Here is a 22462-nt window from a genome sequence, read left to right on the forward strand (position 1 = left end):
TTCAGTAACTCTGGATTGTATATTGTAATGGAACGTGTATTTGCCTTTGAATGTTAAGTTTTATACTTGACTTTCTTTGGCAATGTTGAGAGGTTTTATTTTGGCTCTTTGCATTATTTAGCCTCTTTAGAGGCTCCGTATGTTTTTTCAGTCTGTTAAAGATAGTATTGCCGATAGCAGTACAATTTGCAGAATGCCTGTTTTGTTTAGTTTTCTTCTTGGAAAAAGTTATAAAAACAAGTTTTTTGTCTAAATTAAGGTGAATTCATGGTTCCTTTTTCCACATAGTGTAACCGGTAGTGTTTATGATTAAAAAAAAATAAATATGTGATCGGTATCGGTGATCGGCCCTCCTGGGTGATCGTTATCGGAATTGGCAGGAAAAAACCTGATCGGCACATCTCTACTAAAAAATTTTTCATAGAGGTTTTTGTATGTGCTTTGTTTAACTTTCAGGTCTCTCTTTTCTTTTGCTAGAATGATCCCTTTACCTGATACTCTTTTTTTTTTTTTTTTTTTACATGTTCTGTTTTTAATTAACATGCTTGTGTGAGTAATTTGTTTCACAATGCTGCTCTTTACTTTCAAATTAATTGTTCCCACTTGTAAGGCAATCTTGTCCGATGGACAAGTATGTGGCGCTTTCATACATTCATGTTGTAGGTGAACCTTGGTCATTCCTGGTAGGACCTTCAGGACAGCCTTAAGTCTTTGTGACACAAATTCAACAAGGTGTTGGCAGTATTTCTGATGTTTTGGTCTATAAGAACGTCACACAGTTGAAAAAACATAAGGATTTAAGTTGGGACATCAGCTGTGGCATTACAATGTTACTCATTTGGTACTAAGAGAACTTAAGTGTGCCAAGAAATGAAAATACCCGATATGATTATACCACCATCAGCACCACAATGCCATTGATACAATACAGGATGAATCTTTGCTGCCGATGTAGCTTCTGGATGTGGAGCTGAAATAAAGACTCATCTGACCAGTAAATGTTGTCTGTTGATGTCAGATTTTGGTCATCCTGTGTGTATTGTTACTTTAGTTTCCTGTTCTCAGCTGACAGTGGCACCTGCTGTGGTTTTCTGCTGCTGTATTTCGCTTTAGGGTTCAACATTTTGTGCATGCAGAGACGATGTACCGCATAGCTTGTTTATAACACGTGGTTACTTGAGCTGCTGTGAGCTTTCTGTCAAGTCAGTCTTCTCATTCTCTTCCTGCATCTGATGTCATCCGCGCAAAAAGTGTGGATGAACATTCTCTATAACCGCTAAGGTTATAGAGAATGGTGTGAAAATTCCAGTAGACACGCAAACCAACCGGGTCTGGCACCAACAACAAAAACAAACTCAGTTAAATCATCTTTCTACTTCTTCACAATGTTTGGTTTTCACCTCAGCGAGTCATCTTCACCGCATCTCTCGATTGGCTGAGATGCTATTTGTGTTAACAAGCAGTTAGAGTTGTATCCAATGAAGGAACCAAATAGAGCAGTCTTTTACCCACAACGACGTGCATCTCTCTATAAAATGCTGTAAATGACTATCCATTTTTGTCAGAAAGTGCAGTTAAATGATCTGAATTTTACATTTTATCAGCATAACAAATTGGGTGGCCCAAGCACTTTTTATTATTTGTAAACTCTTCATTTTGATAAAATCAGCTCCTGGGACAAAACATCTCACCAGGTTACAGTAATGTTATTGTTACAACTTTGTCAGTCCAGGGAATCGGACATTTCTTTTCAGTCACTAGATATTGCTTAGATATCTTACAACAATGCCTGACTTGTGTAAGGCTCTTCATGTCCCTGAAGATTAAAATCAGTGTCAGCTCTACAGCAGCACTTCTACGATTCATGTTGTGGTGTTTGCTGCATTGCTCCTTCAGACTTACTGGGCTTTTTGCATACGTTTGAGTTGCATTGGTGGAACTACATTGGTCTACAAACTCTGACTCGTCTTTTGTGCTGCACGATATTAGGGAAAATGGACATTGTGACTTTTTTTCTAACTCTGCAGTATATCAATCTAAATTGATACAGAAATTTCTAATAAATGGCTTAAGTAACACCTTAAGTTAAGCTGTCTTCTTGTCAGTTACCTCTTTTTGTGGGTGTTATGAATATGGTCTGTATTTATGAGTTATTCTTATGGTAAGGGCTGCATATAATATTAGAAAATCTTGTAATGACGATACGTCAATTGCCATATGTGCCTGTTTTATTTCCTCTTTTGTCTTATGCACTTCCATAAGAGAATGCTAACAGTCACTTGGGGAAATGTCTTTTGTGTCCAGTGTGACCATCTGCTGGTGTGAGACTCTGTCCAGTTGGCAAAATATAACATTAGTTTGAACAACAGAAGTTCATAACATTTGGAATAGTGAGTTTGAAATCCGAGGATCACGTCACCAATGACCAGCTGAGCCAATCGGATCCAGGTGATGCACAGGCCTTATTATGTACAGTATATTAGCCAACTATTACTGCACTCCAAACTGTCCTTTGCGAAATGGGCATTTTACGATATATCACAACCTGTGGTATATTGACATCACACATTGTGGCAGCGATATATTGTGCAGCCCTAAGTTGTTCGAGCTCTTTATGCTGTTTTCTTTAGTGTTACCTTGTGTTTTGCTTGTAATGTTGTAGGAGAAAAACAAGTCTCACATGAATAACATTCACAAATCTTCAAAATTTCTTCATGCAGCATTTGTTCAATATACGAGGTTCACATGAAAAGGTTTAATTCTTGTACTGTTAAACCTGTGAGCTGGTCGAAACTAAAGCATAAATGTTAGCTTAGCAAACATAGTTATTTTTTTCTTTTTAAAATGAATGTTTTTAAACCAAAATGCTGTAATTTCAAAAAGGCTCATTTTAAATTTGCGAAAGACTGTTTATTTTCAAAACCTCAAGCACCGATGAAGTTTTTCAAAAGTAAAGATGGTGAATGTCTTGACTAGTCTGCAAAATACTATTTTATAAATGTTTCTCACAACTGAACATTTACTCCTTATGTTGATATTAAAATGTGATCAGGTTGTTGTATAATTCATATACAATCTTAATTGAATGAAGATGGTTGAGGTGTGCTGTCGTTTGCTTCAAGACAAAGCAGAGCTTTTCTGCAGGCAAAACAATTGGTGCTTGAAATGACCCTCAAACTACTAAAGTTTGACACGCTGTCATTCATTGTTTATAAAAGTTCTATTTATAAGCTTATTTTCTTCTCTTCTCAAATAAAAACAGTTTTTACTGCTCTGGTAATACCACAGGTTAAAGCTTTAATTGGCCAAATTGCATACATATGTTGGTGTTTGTATGTATTTATTTGCGCACATTTTTGTGGCAGTTCAAGTTCTAATAAGTGCTGTCTAATGAAGAGCAAATCCCTCAGGGTAGCACTGCTTTGTTCTTCTTTCCATACGTACCAACTATCAAGATCTAATACACACAAACGGACATTCTTGCACCTACAAACACAGCCTCTCAAGAGAAAACTGACTCCAAGTTCCAACTGCACACAAACTTGTGTGTTGCTGTGCGTTAAAATAGGGTGTTATTTTGCACATTATGGGAGATAAAGAGGCCTTGTGATGGTTTGTTTATAAAGTTGTTGACCCAGGGTTTTGAAGAATTTTTTTCTTAATATGTTGATATAAAAAACATTTCTTGTCTTGGGGTTTGATTTGCCCGTGGCTTGAAACTTGTAACATCCTTGTAGAGCAAGTTACTTAACTTTTGTTTGCTCACTTTCACTCTCAAATGCATGTCAGAGATGGGAGACGTGAGGCACTCAATGTTTGTGCTAATCACAGACATGTCAGTTCCCATGTCCCTAACTGAAGCAACTTCTTTAGTTTGTGTTTTCACAATAGACTGCCGTTTCCTCTCCCCCACTAGTTGTTCAGAAATGTGTGGCATTTACAGCTTTTTAAGAGGGAAAAAAATTAGAACAGTGTGGCGCAAGATCCAACTTGCACCTCCTCAACACTTTCATAATTTCTTTGTGGCTTTCTTCACTGCATGTTCGGAGGTGCATAAACAGCAGCTAAAATTATCTCAAGTTCAGACCTGGGAGTCAGATGCGTCTTGTATGATCATATCACACCCAGACAGCATAGTGTACAGGTGTAAACACACTCAAAACCATTTAAGGGTGGCCTTTCCAAGACCACCTTCATAGAGGATCTGGGAAAGTTGCAGTGGTTTAGCTATCTGAATGCAGTTTGTACTGTGAGACACTGAAGGACCACCCACTGACCTGCATTGGCTTTCAAACAAATACATTACCTGGATCGCTTCCTGTTTAAAAATATAAAACAAGCTTATTCTGTAAACAGCAACTTTAAAATCAGATACTGCTGCTGGCCTGGTAAAAATCATTATATACCTGCATAATTAAGTTCATTAATTATGCAAGTTATAGTTTTGTTGCAAATCTCCACAAAGTATGTCTCTGGGAAATCTCCACATTAATATCTGCGACGCAGGTGTTTTACTGATTGTAACTTGATTGAACAGAACAGTCACAACACATGCCATGCTCATGGTGTTGACACCCCACTGTGAGATATAGCTACTTGGCTATTTTCACTTAGTGGGTAAAACTGATTTTGTGCGATAGAAGCGCAAAGATTTTGGCGGCTGAAATCTGTAGATCCTTCTTTCATCATTTGTGCTTACCAATAGGAAACTCCCAAGTTTTGGCTAAGAAGAAAAACTATTTTTGGCTTCGTTTTCATTGGTTGGTTGATATTAAGTCATAGTGTATTTTTAATTGTTTGCAATTTGCAAACAATTAGTGTTTTTCATAAATGTATATATCTCAGTCACTGAAATCTTTATCAGATGTGGGCATCAAAGACAATAAAAGCACATCCAGCTGCCAGACATATTACTTGCCTGTAGAGTGTTAATGTTTGTCATTTGAATTATAGTAGTCCAAAAAAATTATAACCACACAGTCCATTACAAATGCAATATATCATGCATTTATGCTGAAATGACAAGTCCGATTCATTATGTGCAGCTTTACTGTTGCATTAAATGTGTCAAAATGCTCACTGTTATTTAACAGACATTCTTAATCCTTTTATACTAAACTTAGTTAACATTCTCTTTTTTTATTCTCTTGAACAAAGGTATTTTGTAACTACTACTGCACCACTCTCCCACTAATTAGAACCTACCTGTCCAATCTAACGATCTTATTGATTGTCTCATGTTGTGAGTTTTGCCACAAGTAGTTTGTCTGCTCGTCTTCAGCATTCTGCAGAAGTCTTCACTTCTCTGCGGTTCGTGTTCAGATTTGTTTGATGTTCATTCAGGCAAACACACTAAGACAGGTAGCAGTGTGTTCCTGCTGAGACAGCAAGAGTGATAAGCTACACTAAGCATTGCCTTAATGATCATAAAACATGTTCATTCTAATATTGCATTGACAAATTCTCTCACTGAATGTAGTTTCTCTGGTAATGTTGCATGACTTGTTGGAGGTTTCTTTAAGGAAACTTTGGAAGAAACTGAATGTGATGATGGCAGCAGACTTCTCATGAGGGATTGTTTTGGTCTGTAGTATTCCATTACCACTCCACATGACATGCTAACCATATCGTGTTTCAATGCTCATAGACTAAGCAGTGATGAGCTACATATAGTGACACTAGGCTAACTCAACTCCTTTAAACCCTTGTCCATAAAAAAGACTGAACTGAGACAATAATATTGAGAAGTACATTACAGGGTGTCATGGGATATAAGTACGTTTTTGTTGTTTCTTACTGTTTGTTTGTTTTGTATTTTAGTCATGCTATTATAAAATGTGTTACCAAACACACAAGAACAACAATCGTTCACAAGAACTACCTTGTCTGTAGTAGGTTACATGTTAGGGGTCATGTTCACCGTAAAGTTGTGTAGAAAACCTGCCAATCGCTGGAAGCGAGTCCATTGGGTGTTTCACTGCAGAGAAATCTTAAGGGCTAATACTGTGAGTGTGCTTGCATTGGGATAGGAGCATGAATATGAACTGTGTTCACGTCTAAATAATATATTTCAGCTGGTGACTGAATTTAGTTTGTGGTTTTAAAGAAACATTGACCTACTGATCCGATGATCTGCTTGTGTCTTAGCGAACGTTGTGACATGTCTGCATGTTAACGGTCAAACAGAATTTTAATGCCAGGTCTGAAACTCGGCCTGGGGAAGCTGTGCACTGAGTCATGAATGCATGTTATTGTTGCCGCTGAAAAGAGGCCATTGCACAGTTACTACAAAATCTTGTATTTATGTCACTCTGGCATTTGGTGTAATGGATGGACTAATTAGTGGTATAACGTTACACAGAAAAGTCATGCTTTTGTAAATACCTCAGTTTTAAAATCCTTGTTCAGTGCCTGTTTGAGACAAATATTACCACCCTTAGAACCAAATTTAATATTTTATGGTTTGATTTTTAAGTGTATAATTAGTTATATCCAAAGTTACTTTTACTTCATATATAATTTGTGTAAAAATTATTTTTATGTGTAGAATAGAAGTGCTAATGTTGACAATGTCGTCAGTATTAGTTGTACAAAAAGACTGGTGCACATTTTTTAAGAGCCAAAGCCTGTCTTTTTTTTATTGATGTGATTTAAAGGAGAACAATGATCTCACCACATTACATATTAATTTTTTATTTTTTCTTACATGGAATTGATTTTATTGACTATTTGTCCTAGTGGGGTTCTTTGTGGAACCATATGCTGGACAAAAAAGTCTTGATTGTGAAATTGTGGGGGTTTTGTGGTTAATAAAAACCCCCACAATCCAAGCTAAACTCCAGGATGTGAATAAACCTCCATGTTTGTATTCGAGGGACTTCCGTCCTCTAATATTTACCTTTAGAGCTTAATGATGGCTTTACAAGAAGAGTTTTTGTCCAAAATATTCCCATGACTTGAAACAATTTTAGGATTTTTCAGATTGATTTTAGATTTGTTGATTGTTTTTTTCTCTAAATGTAATGTATAGTCAATGTGACACTAAGGAGAGCTCTGCCCAGCCTAAATGTGAGGTGCATCCAAAGGGAATTCATCTCCGCATCAACTATATTATAAGCTTGAGTAAGCAACACACACACTTTTAATTAATTTCTGTATTTATGTACTAATGTATCATCCAACTCCTAAGATCTCCATGTGTATGTTATTAGGAAGCGATGAGTATTAGCAAAACTCCACATGCTGCCAGGTGCTCCAGTGGCATTGGTTCCCTGCCCCCTCTTTAAGCAGGCACCGCCCCACACCTTAGCTGTCTGCAGAGCACAGCAGTAACAAGCCTTTCATCCTTCCATCCCTTCATCTGGCCCTGCCCAGTGATTTATAATTCATCTGGGATCCTGCCTCCCTCCACCCCACTGCACCAGGACAGCATTAACATTCTGCTTGGTCCCAGCTATGCTTCACGTCTGTGTAGTGGGCTTGAAGACTGATTCTTGGGCCGAGCCAGTTGGGTTTTATATTGAATGTCTATTAGATTCGATGTTTGTGGATGCGTTGTGATGGGGATCGGTGTGCTTGTGAAGCATTTTGTCTGCTTCAGGTCTTTGCTTTTCCTCTATAATATATTTCCCAGATCAGCCTCCAGCCGAAGCTACTAATTTTTGTAATAACAAACAGAAGTGCAGAGAAATGTTTGGAAGCTTTTACCAATACATGAGTTTTCATATGACTCTTACCTCTGCTAGGTAAAGAAGAACCTTTTTAATTCTGAAGTTCAGACAGAAGCATTACATATTTGTTAATTAATACTACTCTTGTAGCTTACTCCTTTTATTGAGCCAGTTTTAAATTATGATTATGTATCAGATGACCTGTTGCAGTTTCCTTGTTTATGGAACAACATTGCTGGCTTGTTTGCTTAGTCGATTTTATCAGCTGTTTTCCTGATCCAGGGCTAAACTTTTCCGAACCAGAGTATCAGAGAGTGTTGATGTATCTGTTGTGTCTTTGGGATTAAACATGTTTGTAAAGTCTAAACTGATCATTACAGTTTTAAGGCTTTGGTGATATCTGTTATACTGGCACATATGTCTGCAGCGATAGACTCTCCTTCTCCCATGCTACTGTTTACTTAACTTAGTATTTACTTTTACTGCAGCCCCATTCTCCAAGTCTCTTGTTTTTACACAAGACTCCTTGCCACAGAACAGCCTCTTTCTTTTTGTTACTGCTTCTCCATCTGTACTGTAATGTTTTGAAAGAACTGTTTATATAAAAACTAAAAATGTTCAGTAAGAATTCAAACCACACAAAGCAGGAAGTCATACGGCAGCAATCAAGTGTTTGTCTGCAGAAGAGTAGGTGCAAATGCCAACAGTGGACCAGAAGCTATTTCTTATGTATTATGATTATTATCTTTGCTTTTTAAAAGATTTCCTTTAGTCAAAGTGTCTGCGAACACATCATATCTTGCTGAGAAAGATATCTGAAAATGCTTGTGTAGCCAATTTCAGTTCCAAATACATTTTTCAAAAGTTTGTTTTTTTTGCACTGCTGTAGTTTTTGAATGCAATGTCATCTGACTTATTTGTGATGTACAGCGTGGTTTAACACTGGACATTCTTTGTATATTGGCAAATTTTTTATTGTGTGCGTGTTTCTGAGACATAATGATGCTCATCTGTGGAAAGGTCATCTCCACCCTCTGTGCCTCTCCTCCCTTGCCTTTCTCTCACACTGTTCATTATCTATCCAGACTTGCTCCCTATGCTCTGCATTTATTTTTACCACCTCACGTAATCCTTAATTAATGTAGGATCCAGCCACAGTGCCTCACATTTTACTACAATGCACACACAACAGTTACACGAACACACTCATTCAGTCGGTCCGAATTCAGTCATTTATATTCTCATGTCAGGGCATAATAATGCTCAGAGTGAGACACAACATACATGTCAAGATTTGGTCTTCACATCATCACTGCAGATGAGTTTAACACACAGCCATGATTTCAAGAATGGAATCTGCTGAGTGACCTCTTGCTCACAGCTGTAATAAATGGTCTGTTTAAATAGGTGAATGAAAGAAATCCCTAGAGAATCTACTTATTAATGCCTCTTCACATATTTCCTACACATTTTTAAAGTCAACTTAAAAAGAAATCAGATTGATTGTTTAAACACAGCTGGATACTGTGAGCTATGTGGGAGTGATTAATGGATGCAGCTCGCTCTGTTAGCTAATGATTCCAGCGTTTGTACTTGGACTTTCTGCTCCTCTGAGACTGCTTGGAAAATAAACTTTTGTTGTTGCCACTTGTTTTCTTGGTATCTCTGCCGCTTGTCGTTTGTGTTCAAAGTCCATGTATTCATCTATTGTGTCGCTTAATACTGTATAGCACATTTAAACGTCTACTTCTATTTTCCACATCAGTTTTTTTTTTTCCTATGCCCTTGAAGTAACACTTGTGTTTTTTTCTATTGGAAATGCACTTTGGCACTTAGTTGGCACTTATCAGAAAATGGAGAGATATTATTATTAAGAATAATATCTGAAGATTTAGGACAGGATCAGTTTTGATAAATGCATATTTTCCTCACTTCTCCCATTCTGATGTGTAATCACAGTGTTTCCGAATCTCTCACTGCTTACCACGGTGGACGCTGTCACTTGTATGGGACGTGGGTTTCTACTGAAGTCAATCTCCCTCAAACAGGCTGAATGTTGATATGGCATGAAAAGCACAAATTTCATAAATTTGAAATGCAGGATCCAATTCCATTCCAAACATATCTTAGTTTGATAGAGCATAGTCTAAAAAGCGAAACTATCAGGTGAGCAGCATACCTAATGATGGAAAAAACCCATTCAAATCACAGTCATTGAAAATTATCCCTCCTTCACTGAACATGAAATGTTCCATGATGCGGCCCGTATTTTGAATCTTCCCTTAAAATACCTGGGAATTTACTTATTCAAATAAAGGACATAAAAATAAACAACTCTCCTGTTTGTCACCAAGATCTGAGCTGAGTTATAAAAAGTAGTTAAAGAGCACTTTTCCCTTTTCCTAGAATGAAACTTACTAAATCTCCAAGCGCTGGTGACCTTAGACATGTTTATATCCCATCTGGTTGAATAGATTTGTTGTGTTGCTCAGTGGTGCAGCAAACACTGACTAGCAAATCTTGAACACCATGTGTTTTGTGATCTACTGATTTGTTTAATTGAATCTTAAGTGTTCTCACAAATTAACTAAACTGACTTGAATGTTGAAATTGATGGATCACACTGACTAGTTGCACAGCTGTAGGGGTGGTTGGGTCAAAAAAAAACTGTTTGAAAATGACAAAGTAGCTCAAATAACCTGTCAGTACAACCACGGCATGCAGAACGCCCTGTCTGAATGCACCTTAAACCTTAAGCCTTAAGTGCTACAGCAGCAGGAAACTAAATCACCATCCACTCCTGTCAGACAAGAACAGGAAGCTAAGACAACGATTCAGATGTGTTACTGAAAACTAGACAGTAACAAACTGGAAAACCAGAATTGGGGGTAAAAAAATAAAGCGTCAACATGAAAGCATAGATATATCCTCTATTGTGTCAACAGAACAGGCTGGTGTTGGTGTAATGGTGTGAGGAATATTTTCTTGGCCCACTTTAAGCCTCTTAGTACCAACCGAGCATTATTTAAACCCCAGAGCCTACATGGGTGTTATTGCTAACCTATTCCTTTTTAACAACAGTGTACCCATCTTGTGATCGCTACTTCCTGCAGGATAATGCAACATGTCAAGAAAAAAAGGTCAGATCAACTCAAAGTGGTTTCTTGAACATGATGAGTTCACTGTGCAATCACCAGATCTCAGGGTGTTGCACCTTTGGTGTTATTTTCAACACTGTTGAATCTCAGCCAGAAGGAACTAAGGCAGTTGTGATCAGGGTCCGACCAGGCTCAAGCAGAGTGTGTAGAAAAAATTGTACTGGATTGTATTTGGGACAGAATGCTCATCCCTAATCGACATAAGTGATTTTTCTCTCGAAAAACCAAACTCACTGAATTGCTTGGTGTGTGAAAAGCTCAAGGATAACGCTAGAAGTAAATAAGCATTTAGTTAATGTGTATTGGCATGCAAACGGTGTTTTACATGTCAATAGCTGCTTCTAAATCCCCTTGCAGAGTATTTATTCTCTGATTTCAGCCAGGAGGTGCATTTAGTGGTTGACTTTGTTGTAGTAATCCTTACAATGGGTCTCCACTCACATGAAAGTAAGGGCATGGAAGTGGAGCACCAGAGCATCTAATGATTACAGTTGTTTTGAGGCTTTTTGTCACAGACATCTTAAAACTGCACATCCTCTTGACTCGCCACTGTTCTGAATAACACCGACATGCATGTAAAGGACCAACTTCCTGCAGGCCCCTTTACAGTGCTGGAGATATTTGTTAATAGGTCAATAGGCTTGCTCTCTTTCTGTACACAGCTTTCTCGCCTGCTTCTCTGATAGGCCTGCATCTGTCTCATCCTTTAGTTGCTAGGCAACAGGCTTTCTTTGTGCATGTGTGTCCTCACACGTTGCTGTGGCAATGTCAGGCTTTTGCCTGTGAGAGAGGAGAGAGAGAGCAAGAGAGATGTTGAAAATAGAGGGAAAGGCAGATGAGAAAGAAGTACTCAGAGAGGCGAGAGGGAAAAAATGAGAATGAGTCACAGCGCTGATGAAGCCGAGGGATTGGAGAGGAAAGCGCCAAAAAGCACTAGATTGTCTCTGGCCTTTCCTGCAGCCGAGCTGCATATATATATACAGACTTGCCACTATCTTAGCGAGGTCACTGGCAAAGACAGCATGATTTACCAGACTGGCAGGCAGGCAGGCAGCAAGCCCTGAGCTGTTATTGGATGGAGGAGAGAGGTGTAAGGAAAAGTGGACGTGCTTAGAATAGAAAATCAGAACAAGTGATTGAATTCCTCCCCACATCTCACTCCTCGGTTGCTCTTGGGCTCTCTCTTCTCCAAGAGTCTAACAGATAATAGGACCACTCCCACTCACTCACATGGCAAATATATTTCACATTCAGATTCCCATGTCCCCTATACCTGTATGAATATCTGCAGCATATATGGAAGATTATCCATTCTGATTTTGCCAAAATATCTTTTCTCTTTCAGGGAATGCAAAGAAGTTAGACAAGGTTTATTGCATATTTCAACTTTTATATTATGCCTACCAAAGTGAAAGGAAAAAAAAGTTTGTTGAAAGTTAACCTCGATTTGTAGATCATCGCTGCACTTTAATACAGCTCTCTGTGAAACCACGTAACCGAGTTCATTTTATACTTTCTCACATTTTTTGTACTAATGCATCTCTTGAGTCCATGTTTGTGTATTACACTTGTGCATGCGTATGTGCGCGTGCGTGAGTGCATGCATTGATGTGTCCGTATCTTCATCTTTACGCAGGCATATAATAACGTGAATGGGCCCAGGTCAAGGTCTGAGCAGCCAAGCTGGGCTGTGGTTGCCAGGATACAGCAGCTGAGCCAGGCTGGCTTTATTTGCTTGCTAAACAGGAGAGCTAGCGGCTGCTGCTCTCTTTCTATAGACTGTTCCCCTCATAGCATGTCAATAGACTGTAGGGTAAACACAAACTTAGGGTTTAATGATAATGTAATATTTTAATACCATGGTAACCCTAAGACATCATGTAATAAATACATTGGCGAATAAAATATGGGCATATTGCTTCATTTAAACAAACAAAAAGCTCAAGAGTCTTGTTTGCTGCTTTACATTATTATTCTCAGTAGGCGCTGGAGAGTAAAAGTCTGACAAGGGGAGTCGAATATGACTTTTGACCTGCATAACATTGTTGTCACCATTTTTACCCAGATATAGCACCCAGCTGTCAGTGAGCGCTCTGCTGACTCGTATCTGATTGTGCAATATACAGTAGGGTCGGTTGGTACTCGCACAAAAACACAAGCCGTGCCTCACAGAGAAACATGCCCATCCCTGTTTGCAGCTGTTGTGTTGTTCAGCTGTCAGTGTGGAAAATTTGAGGTGTGTTTTTGTGTGTACAATGAGCGAGTGTTATGAGCTAGGAGTGGCTTCGGGTCGGAGCAAACAAGAGGGTTTCATCTCTGCGCCTTTACCCTTTCTCTTTGTCTGCACTCTGTTTGTGAGCTTTGGTCTTTGCTCTCTCTTTCCCTTCCTCATTATTAATTAGCTGTGTCTCACGGCTGAAGTTTTTTTTTTTTTTGGCAATATCATGATTCCTGCTTTTAATATTGGTCCTCAGGTTTTCAACTAGAAGACTAGGGCTTTCCCCATTTTAGTAACACAGAAACCTGAAACAGCTAAGTTGTAGATTGAAGTGATAACATTGTCTTTGAATGCCCTGTCAGGAAAACTTCCTTGTCAAAATGATGAGAAAAGAGGTTATGGAATCATATTTAAGTCGAATTGTTTTTGTCTTATTTAAATTATTATATTGGTACATCTAAAAAATGTTTTACATTGTATTGAATGTAGTATTTCTTGCCAGTTACCTCAGAAAGTGAAATAATCCTTTGAAGGGTGTCGATGGCCGGCTTCTGGACATCTGTCAAGTCAGCAGTCTTCCCAATGATTGTGCAGCCATCTGACCCAGAGTGAGAGAGACCGTTTAAAAAATTATTTATGTTCAATAGTTTGATCCCTTTTTGGAATCTGAAAAGGGATGAAAACAAGAAAAAAAGCAACATAACTGATGTTCTCCTGACCATTTTGTTTTGATAGTTCTGTAGATTTGACCTTTGTGCATGTTGTCTCTCGCAAGATCAATATTGAAAGGCTATAGCTTCTTACGGTGAAGCTAAAAGTTTTTGAAATCACAAAAGTAAAGCTCCTGATAAAGTCTAGCAGCCAGTGGCAGTTCGTGTTACTGGACAAACAAAGCAGTGATAACAAGGTGTTCAACAGGAATTAAAAGATTCAGCAGAATGTCTCTGTTACTGAGAGAAAAATAGCAAAAACCTCCACAGTATTTTCAGAAAAGGACTTCCACGAGCAAAGGAGTTCATCCAAGAGGGCTCAGTGATCTGCAAAGCTGCAATGAATGACTACAAAAATAGCTAAATTTCTCTTAAAGCTGTAGTTGTGGTCAGCTACAGCTTTAAGGATCCATTTTATCACTGTGATGTTAAAATGGATCCAGAATGATGCACTGTTGTACACCCTGACATTATTTTAGGAGAATGTGTCTAATTATTTTTCTCCTTTTTTCTAATTTTTTTCTCCTTGCATGGATTTGTTTATAGGAAAAAATATTTCCTGGTTGTCAGATGGCTAGTTTTCCTTTTGAATGGCTCTTTCAGTAAACTGCGTTAGGTTTTGAACTAACTCTACGTTGACACCCATGCAGTGAAGTATAATGCCAGCGACAGTAAGCCTGTGGTGTGTGCCAGTGCATCTATGAGAGTACACAGAGTATGCTGCAATATGCTGAAGTGTTGGCCTCTGTCTGACCGCAGAGGGAGTGGCACTGAGGATAGAGAAGGTGTAGAGAGAAAGAAATACGATGCATAAATGAAAGTAACTGTTTAGTCTTGGACGAGAATAAAAGCAGAACTGGCTGGTCTTGCTTTTCTCTGTAAGAGGTCGTCTTTCTAGCTCACCTTGCTTTACTTCGTCCTGCTGGGTAGCATCGCTAACCTGACCAACGCCAAGTATCAAGCCTCTTCCTGTTGACAGAATCTAGGAGCTGTAGTTGCAGTAAATGAAAGATTCATGAACTATTATTGTCTCAATCGTAGTTTATATGAAGTTGCTTTTTACCATTGAAATGTCTTGTCTAAACTGTTTCATTTTCCATTGTACACTGGTCACTAATTTATTTGTAACCATAAGTTATTTTGTTGTGTCTATAAACTCAATCTTTTTTTTCTTCATGGAAACAGTTTGTTTTACAAGCTCAATGTCATTGCATAAATTGTGCACATTACCAGCATTAGGATTAAAGCTAGTGGCGTGACACAAATTTTTAAAAAATTGCTTTTTATGTTTTAGTGTTGCTGGAAACAGCTGTTCAAAGTGTTTTGGTGTCTGCTCTTGTCCTACTCTTGTCTCACTGCGAGACAAGAAAACGTGGCAGGCACATTTATAACTTGTGTTCTTTTTATGTCTGTCTTGTTAAAGTTGAAGAGCTAAAAATAAATCCAACTTGACAAATTACAATCAATCTACCTTTTCCTTTGGGCGGGGGTCTCTCAAATGTCCGCCTCACTCGTGTGCACAGAATTATACATGTGGAGGAAATCAGCTTTGGCGCATACAGTATACACAAAGACTCAGTGTCAGCAGATATTTTGTAAGTCTTGACTGGGATAGAATTACAAAGGAAATGATGCCTGTGGTTTTAAACGGGATTCGTCTCTGTGTGTCTTTGTGCGACTGCCTACTAGCAAACATAATTTTCTTGTGTTTCGCAAATCAGCGAAATGCTCCGCTGCTAGAACCATCAATCATAGTAGTCCCAAAATAGTGCGCATTATTGTTCTAGAAGCCCAGCTGACCTAGTTTGAGGTGTGCGTCTGTGTTGCTGCAAGGTTTGTTTATTTCTCGGAGTAGACGACCTTCCTGCCACTTTGTTTGCTGTGGTAAGATGTGGGAGTTTAGAGGACGTGAAGTTGATTGCCTACCAGTAACACAGTGGGAGTAACAATGAAGCACAGAAGAGAGGAAGGGGGCCCGGGGTTTGCTGCGACTCTCTTTCATACAACAGTAAATGGAGCAAATCTGTCGTCCACTTTAACCGAGCTGATCTGGTTGGCTTGCTGACTCCCTTGAAGTGACTGATTTGACTGGAAGGATATAAATAGCGTTCCTTCAATAGGATAAAGCAGAGTGGAGGGAACGGGATGGGGGAAGGGCGGGATGTGGAAGTGGCGCCAGGGATGATAGTGCTGGTGTCTCAGTAGAGGAAAAATAATTCTGCCATGGTCTCATCTGTTCACTCACTCTTCACAGAGACGATCATACTTTGACGCAGAGAAGAAAATGTTTTATTGAAAGGAGAATTTAGAGAGCTACTGTATGAGTAATTCATGGCCCTGAGAAGCAGAGGTGCATGCTGGAAGGAGGTAGACAGAAATGCACATTTTCTTGTGTTGCACTACCACTCCCCACAAAAGATGCTGCTGAAAACAAAGCATCTTTTGCTTTGGAAATTGCTCACATTAACCTAAGCAGGTAGAATTATTGGTGGTGTTGATGTGGTGGCCCAACTTTTTCAGTGAAAATGGTAGGTATGTTGTAAATTGGTACATACTAAAGCCCACAATTACAAAGATTGGCTTGCTGTGGCTGTAAGTGGCTGTTTGGGTTTTTGTTTAGACATGCCTGTCATGTTTCTGAAGACATTCCTTGGCTGTCTTGATTTTGCTTTTTATCCCAAAACATGGGGTTGCACACTACATGTTGCATGGGCTGCCCAGTTGTCATTAGAGCAGTTTATTTATCCTTGAATTATTATTATTTTTGATGTGTTGCTCTTTGTGCCACCTTAAAAATTGGCAAACTGAGTTAGATTTAATTCTGTAGGTTCCTAAAAAGTATGTTTTTGTACATCAGATATCTCCATTTTAATTATTTTTCATTTTTATATATTCTAGTGGGATGTTTTGTTTTTTGCTTTTTATTTTTGTTTTGAGAAATGCACTGCCTGCTGAGCATTTCAGGTTTTATAAACTGTGATAAAACTAAAATATTCACATTTTTCAGTAAACCTGCAAGATCTTCTCATGAGATTGTTTTTTGTATTTTGTTTAGGGCATTAAATTCAAAATGTTCTTGATATATTATCTACTATCAGCTCAGTCTGTTTCATCATGGCTAACTTTGCATTTAAGATAGTTTGGTTTTCAAATAAGGGTTTTAATATTTGACCTAAATGTGTTGCCAGTAGCCATTTTGGGTAAAAAAAAAAAAAAACGTTGAGGGGGCAAAACTGGGTTGACTAGATATAAAAGCGATGGAGAATAATGCCAGATCTAACAAAAACCAACTTGAGGATATACTATGTGTAACGAATTGACTTATAAAAAGTTAAACTTAAGTTTTACACGAATCCAAATGATTATCAATAAATAACTTTCTTTTGTAATTCCTTTGGCTTGAAAGTGCAAATCATGTCCTACAGAGGTCTTTAAAGCCTCTCAAATTTAACTTCCTGAATTGTACAGAAACTCTGGAGAACGTCTGTGGCTTTTCCCAGCGTAGCGTTGATGACTGCATTGTGTGAACGAGTTAATAGTCATGTCGCACCCAGGTGCTAACCTCCTTTTACAATTTCTTTCCGTTTCTCTCTTTTTCACAGACTGTCGATGACGATGCAATGGCAGCGTGAATGAAGCTTGGCGTGGGGAGATCTGAACGATGCCCAAAGGTGGGGGTTCTAAAACCCCCCAGCTGGACCACTTCCCACTCAACACCGACATGGTGGAAAAGCAGGGTGGGAAAAAGGTACAGAAAACCCTTTAAAGTGTTATGATTTGGAGCTGTCCCCAGATGTAAGCAAGAATATTGTATTGGTCAGCAAAAGTCTTAAATAAAATATTTGTTCTTTTAAGCCCCGTCTTGAATAACACTTGACTACACAGAAACCTTTGGCGAATATCAGAAAATAACCTGGGAATTACCCTGAATTACATCCAGTGATTACATGATTATAGTTCCATTACAGTTTCACCACACTGTCTACGTTCTTTCCCTGTTTTGTCTTCCCGTGCACATTTTTCATCCATTAAGTGCCATATGGACGGCCACTTCGCCAGATTTATTCCACTTGAGACGGTGTCGGGTCACCAAACGCATGCAGGGTTCAGCATCTAACCAGCAAAGGGATGGGATGGCTGTTGACTCTCATTGACCAAATTTAAATTAACTTGCGGTGTTTTTATTACCGTCCCAGTTTATCGGAATGAAAATTAGTATTTTGTAAAACTGTTCTCTAACTATCGAGTTGGGATATTTTTCTGGCTACTGTTGTTTTTCAAATCTTATGCGTTGGCAAGTGCAATTTGGTGTTGGATATGCCAATCAGGATGTTTTTGAGACGGTATACTTCTCTAAAACGTCTGCCTGGGATATTACATAAACAGACAAAGCACCGAGACAGCCTAATCCAAAAATAACTGTGGCTTGTTGTCCAAGAAAGCAGAAGCTTACCACATGAGAATAAAACGGTGTGATCTTGTAGAATTGGTCACTTTAAAAGATTTTACCGAATATTAATGTCTTTAATTTTTATTCTCTATTTTGCATTGAATGAATTTCAGTGGGTGTTACATTTAACAATACAAAGTTAATGTTTCAAAACATTTCATTTGCAGGTAATTATTAAAAGCTCTGTAAAAGCATATCAGCATTTGTATAATATAGAGAAAATAAAAAAGTAAAGCTTAAAAGACAATCTCTATCTGCATGTCCAGTTGGTCTGTCTCTGCTTACTCGTAATCCGCATGTAAAGTTGATCTGATGAGTTAGATCTGTACTTTTTTTTTCTTCATCCACTTTAATCTGTCAGCAGATGCTTGAATAAATGCTTTCAAAATCATATGATTGTATAGCACCTACAATCTTTTATGTTTGTCTGTTGCTCAATTCTCAAAGTTACCACATCCTCATTAACACAGTTATGCAACGTCTTTTTCATGCTTGAATTTTTTTAACATGAGTAACTCATAGAAAACAATGTATTCCAGGCAGATTTCACAGGTGGGTGATTCTCACGAACATGGCGCAACTTATAGCAAAAATAAAAAAGCATTGTATACACACAAAAACACACCTTCTTTATAAAATAGAATCTAAATTTATTTTTCAATGTGAAATTATAACCTCTATGCATATTTTTTAAGGTATTTTTAGACATTTTAGTCTGTCTTTGAGGAAATAAATTCATTACCGTAACACAATTTTGATGAAGAAATATGAAACCACAAAAACATTTTTCCACTTTTTCTGGATACCAAGGACTTCAGTGTCCACAAAGGAGAAGGTACCAACAAAGAATAGTCATTAATAACAAAATTTAATATTTTAATGTAAATAATTATTACATTACCGTAACATGATTACAATTTTTAAAATCAATTTTAGTTCTAATTTTGTGTTAAATCATTAAATTGAAAAAACAACACAACCATAATATAAAGAGTCTGACCATTTCATTGAGGAATTAAAAAGTTCAAGTAATTATTTTATTTAATCTAAATAAATTATCATAAAATGAGCATAGCGGTAATGAAAAAACATATGTCGGTAATGAATAAGAATGTTTCGGTAATGAACACTTCATAACTACACTAACATTTAACTACACATAAATAATAAAATGGCATATAATCCTTAACCCTAACAAAACATACATCTGCAAATTAAACATTTGACCAACATTGAGCCATGGAAAAAAACCCACAACTGACTTTTTTTCATCTCTGCTTATTGCTTGGAATGTAAGGTTGGGCAATTGGACGGATTCATCAATCCTTGACAATAGGCTATGTCTTTCACTGGCTGGGTGTTTTTTATTTTTTATTTTTTATCTAAGGGTGATTTATTTTTATAGGTGGCTCAGGCATCCTAACCAGATGCCCGAGCCACCTCAACTGGCTCCTCTCGACGTGAAAGAGCAGCAGTTCTACAGTCACGGCCAAAAGCTCCGAGAACGACACAAATATCATATCTTCACATGATCCGCTGCGCAGTCCATTCTTGCACAATCAATGCTTGCATTTGTCAGAATTCCTAGGTTTTTGTTTGTCCACCCGTCTCTTGATGATTGACCACAAGTTTTCAATGGGATTAAAATCTGGGGAGTTTCCAGGCCATGGACCCAAAATCTCTGTTTTGTTTCCTGAGCCAGTTAGTTATCACCTTTGCTTTATGGCAAGGTGCTCCTCCATGCTGGAAAAGACATTGTTCATCACCAAACTGCTCTTGGACGGTTGGGAGAAGTTGCTCTCTCTCGGAGGACATTCTGGTACCATTCTTTATTCATGGCTGTGTTTTTAGGCAAGACTGTGAGAGAGCCGACTCCCTTGGCTGAGAAGCAACCCCACACATGGTTTCAGGATGCTTTACAGTTGGCATGAGACAAGACTGGTGGTAGCGCTCACCTTGTCTTCTCCCAACAAGCTGTTTTCCAGATGTCCCAAACAATCGGAAAGGGGATCCATCAGAGAAAATGACTTTACCCCAGTCCTCAGCAGTCCACTCCCTGTACCTTTTGCAAAGTATCAGTCTGTCCCTGATGTTTTTCCTGGAGAGAAGTGGCTTCTTTGCTGCCCTCCTTGAGACCAGGCCTTGCTCCAAGAGTCTCCGCCTCACAGTGCGTGCAGATGCACTTACACCTGCCTGCTGCCATTCCTGAGCAAGCCCTGCACTGCTGGTAGCCCAATCCATCCCGCAGCTGAAACACTTTTAAGAGACGGTCCTGGCGCTTGCTGGTCTTTCTTGGGCGCCCTGGAGCCTTTTTGGCAACAATGGAACCTCTCTCCTTGAAGTTCTTGATGATGCGATAGATTGTTGACTGAGGCGCAATCTTTCTAGCTGCGATACTCTTCCCTGTTAGGCCATTTTTATGCAGTGCAATGATGACTGCACGTATTTCTTTAGAGATAACCATGGTTCACAGAAAAACAATGATGCCAAGCACCAGCCTCTTTTTAAAGTGTCCAGTGGTGTCATTCTTACTTAACCATGACAGATTGATCTGCAGCCCTGTCCTCATCAACACCCACACCTGTGTTAATGGAGCAATCACTGAAACGATGTTAGCTGGTCCTTTTAAGATAGAGCTGCAATGAAGCTGAAATGTGTTTTGGGGGATAAAGTTCATTTCTAGGCAAATATTGACTTTGCAATTAATTGCTGTTAAGCTGATCACTCTTAACATTCTGGAGTATTTGCATATTGCCATTATAAAAACTGAAGCAGTAGACTCTGTAAAAACTAACACTTGAATCATTCCCAAAACTTCTGGCCATGACTGTACTCTGAGCTCCTCCCGGATGACCAAGCTTCTCACCGGGAGAGCCCAGAGAAAAAACATTTTAGCCTCTTGTATCTGTGATCTTGTTCTTTCGGTGATGACCCAAATCTCATGACCATAAATGAGGGAAGGGTTGTAGATTGGCCAGTAAATTGAGAGGTTCGTCTTTTGACTTAGCTCGCTCTTCACCAGGGCAGACTGGTACAACTGAGAAAATGTTGCATTATTGCGCAACCATAATGGAAAGCCATTGCTGCTTACAATGAAAAGCACAGTAAGTCAGCCCCTACAGGGCTCCCTGTAGGGGACGCTGTGGACGCTGCACCAATCCACCTGTTGATTTCTCACTGTCCCTGAAGGACACGGTCGAACACCTTTTCCAAGTTCACAATACACATGTAGATTGATTGGGCGAACTTCCATGCACCCTCCAGGACCCTGCTGAGGATGTAGAGCTGGTCTAGTGCTCCACGACCAAGACAAAAACCACACTGCTCTTCCTGAATCTTAGATTCGACTAATCCAGAACCACTGAATAGACATTACCAGGGAGGCCTAAGAACCCTCTGTAGCTGGAGCATACTCTGTATCTTCCCTTTTTAAATAGGTGGACCACCATCCCAGGCTGCCAGTCCAGGAGAACTGCCCCCAATATACATCTTTCACTCATTCACCTTCCAAGTAAAATTTTGATGGCGCAATATCCTTAAATGAATCGAAAAACCATCAAATTGGATCATGAGTTAATATGGGCCCCTCTGAATCGTAGCATTTTTGGACATTTTAATTGATATCCAGCACTACGTCCTTTTGCCCTTCCTATTAGGTAATTAATATTTGTTGCCATAAAATAGTATAACCATTTTCCATAAGTAGGAAGTATATCAAAAACTGCTGTAATTGTGTAAATAAACAATAAGAAGGAGTATTAAAGTTTAAATGCACTATGTATTTATCTATATTTTCATTTCAAAAAGACACTGTTCATCACCGTAATCTTGTTTTTCATTACCACAACAGGTCTCAAATTACGCGGTAATGAAAGTTGTGCATTACGGTAATGAGTGACATTTGCATAAGATAGCTTAAAATGGTAGCATGCTATGGTGACTCAGCAAAAAAAATTTCACCTACAATACAAATTCCCTAATATCTTCTTTACAGGAAAATATCTAATTATTAACTTTTTAAGCACATGAGGTAATGCACATTACGGTAATGATCACTTCAAGTGAGGAAATAGGCATATGCAAGGAGAAACGTAACAATTATCATAATCAAACGATGTCAAACAATCTTATTTTTTAGCCATCTTTTGTCTTCTCTTCTTTGTGGTGCATTATGGGTCAAAATAACTCCATTTTGAAAAATTCTATAAATATAAAAGGACTTCCAACAAGGTGCTACGGTAATGAGTTTTTCACCT

The 22462-nt window shown here is 38.6% G+C and overlaps 1 protein-coding gene across 2 annotated transcripts in view; it reads left to right on the forward strand.

Moving 5' to 3' along the window:
• Nucleotides 1-22462, forward strand: part of ankrd11 (ankyrin repeat domain 11) — a 124018-nt gene that overhangs the window by 63106 nt on the left and 38450 nt on the right. For both annotated transcript variants that reach the window (XM_008405125.3, XM_008405127.2), the window contains exon 3: nucleotides 17359-17504. In XM_008405125.3, coding sequence (XP_008403347.2) covers nucleotides 17418-17504 — 87 coding nt within the window. In that variant the 5' untranslated portion in view covers nucleotides 17359-17417. The remainder of the gene's footprint in view (nucleotides 1-17358; nucleotides 17505-22462) is intronic.

The sequence above is a fragment of the Poecilia reticulata genome, chromosome 3 (assembly GCF_904066995.2).
Source record: "Poecilia reticulata chromosome 3, P_reticulata-male-v2, whole genome shotgun sequence".
NCBI lineage: Eukaryota > Metazoa > Chordata > Actinopteri > Cyprinodontiformes > Poeciliidae > Poecilia > Poecilia reticulata.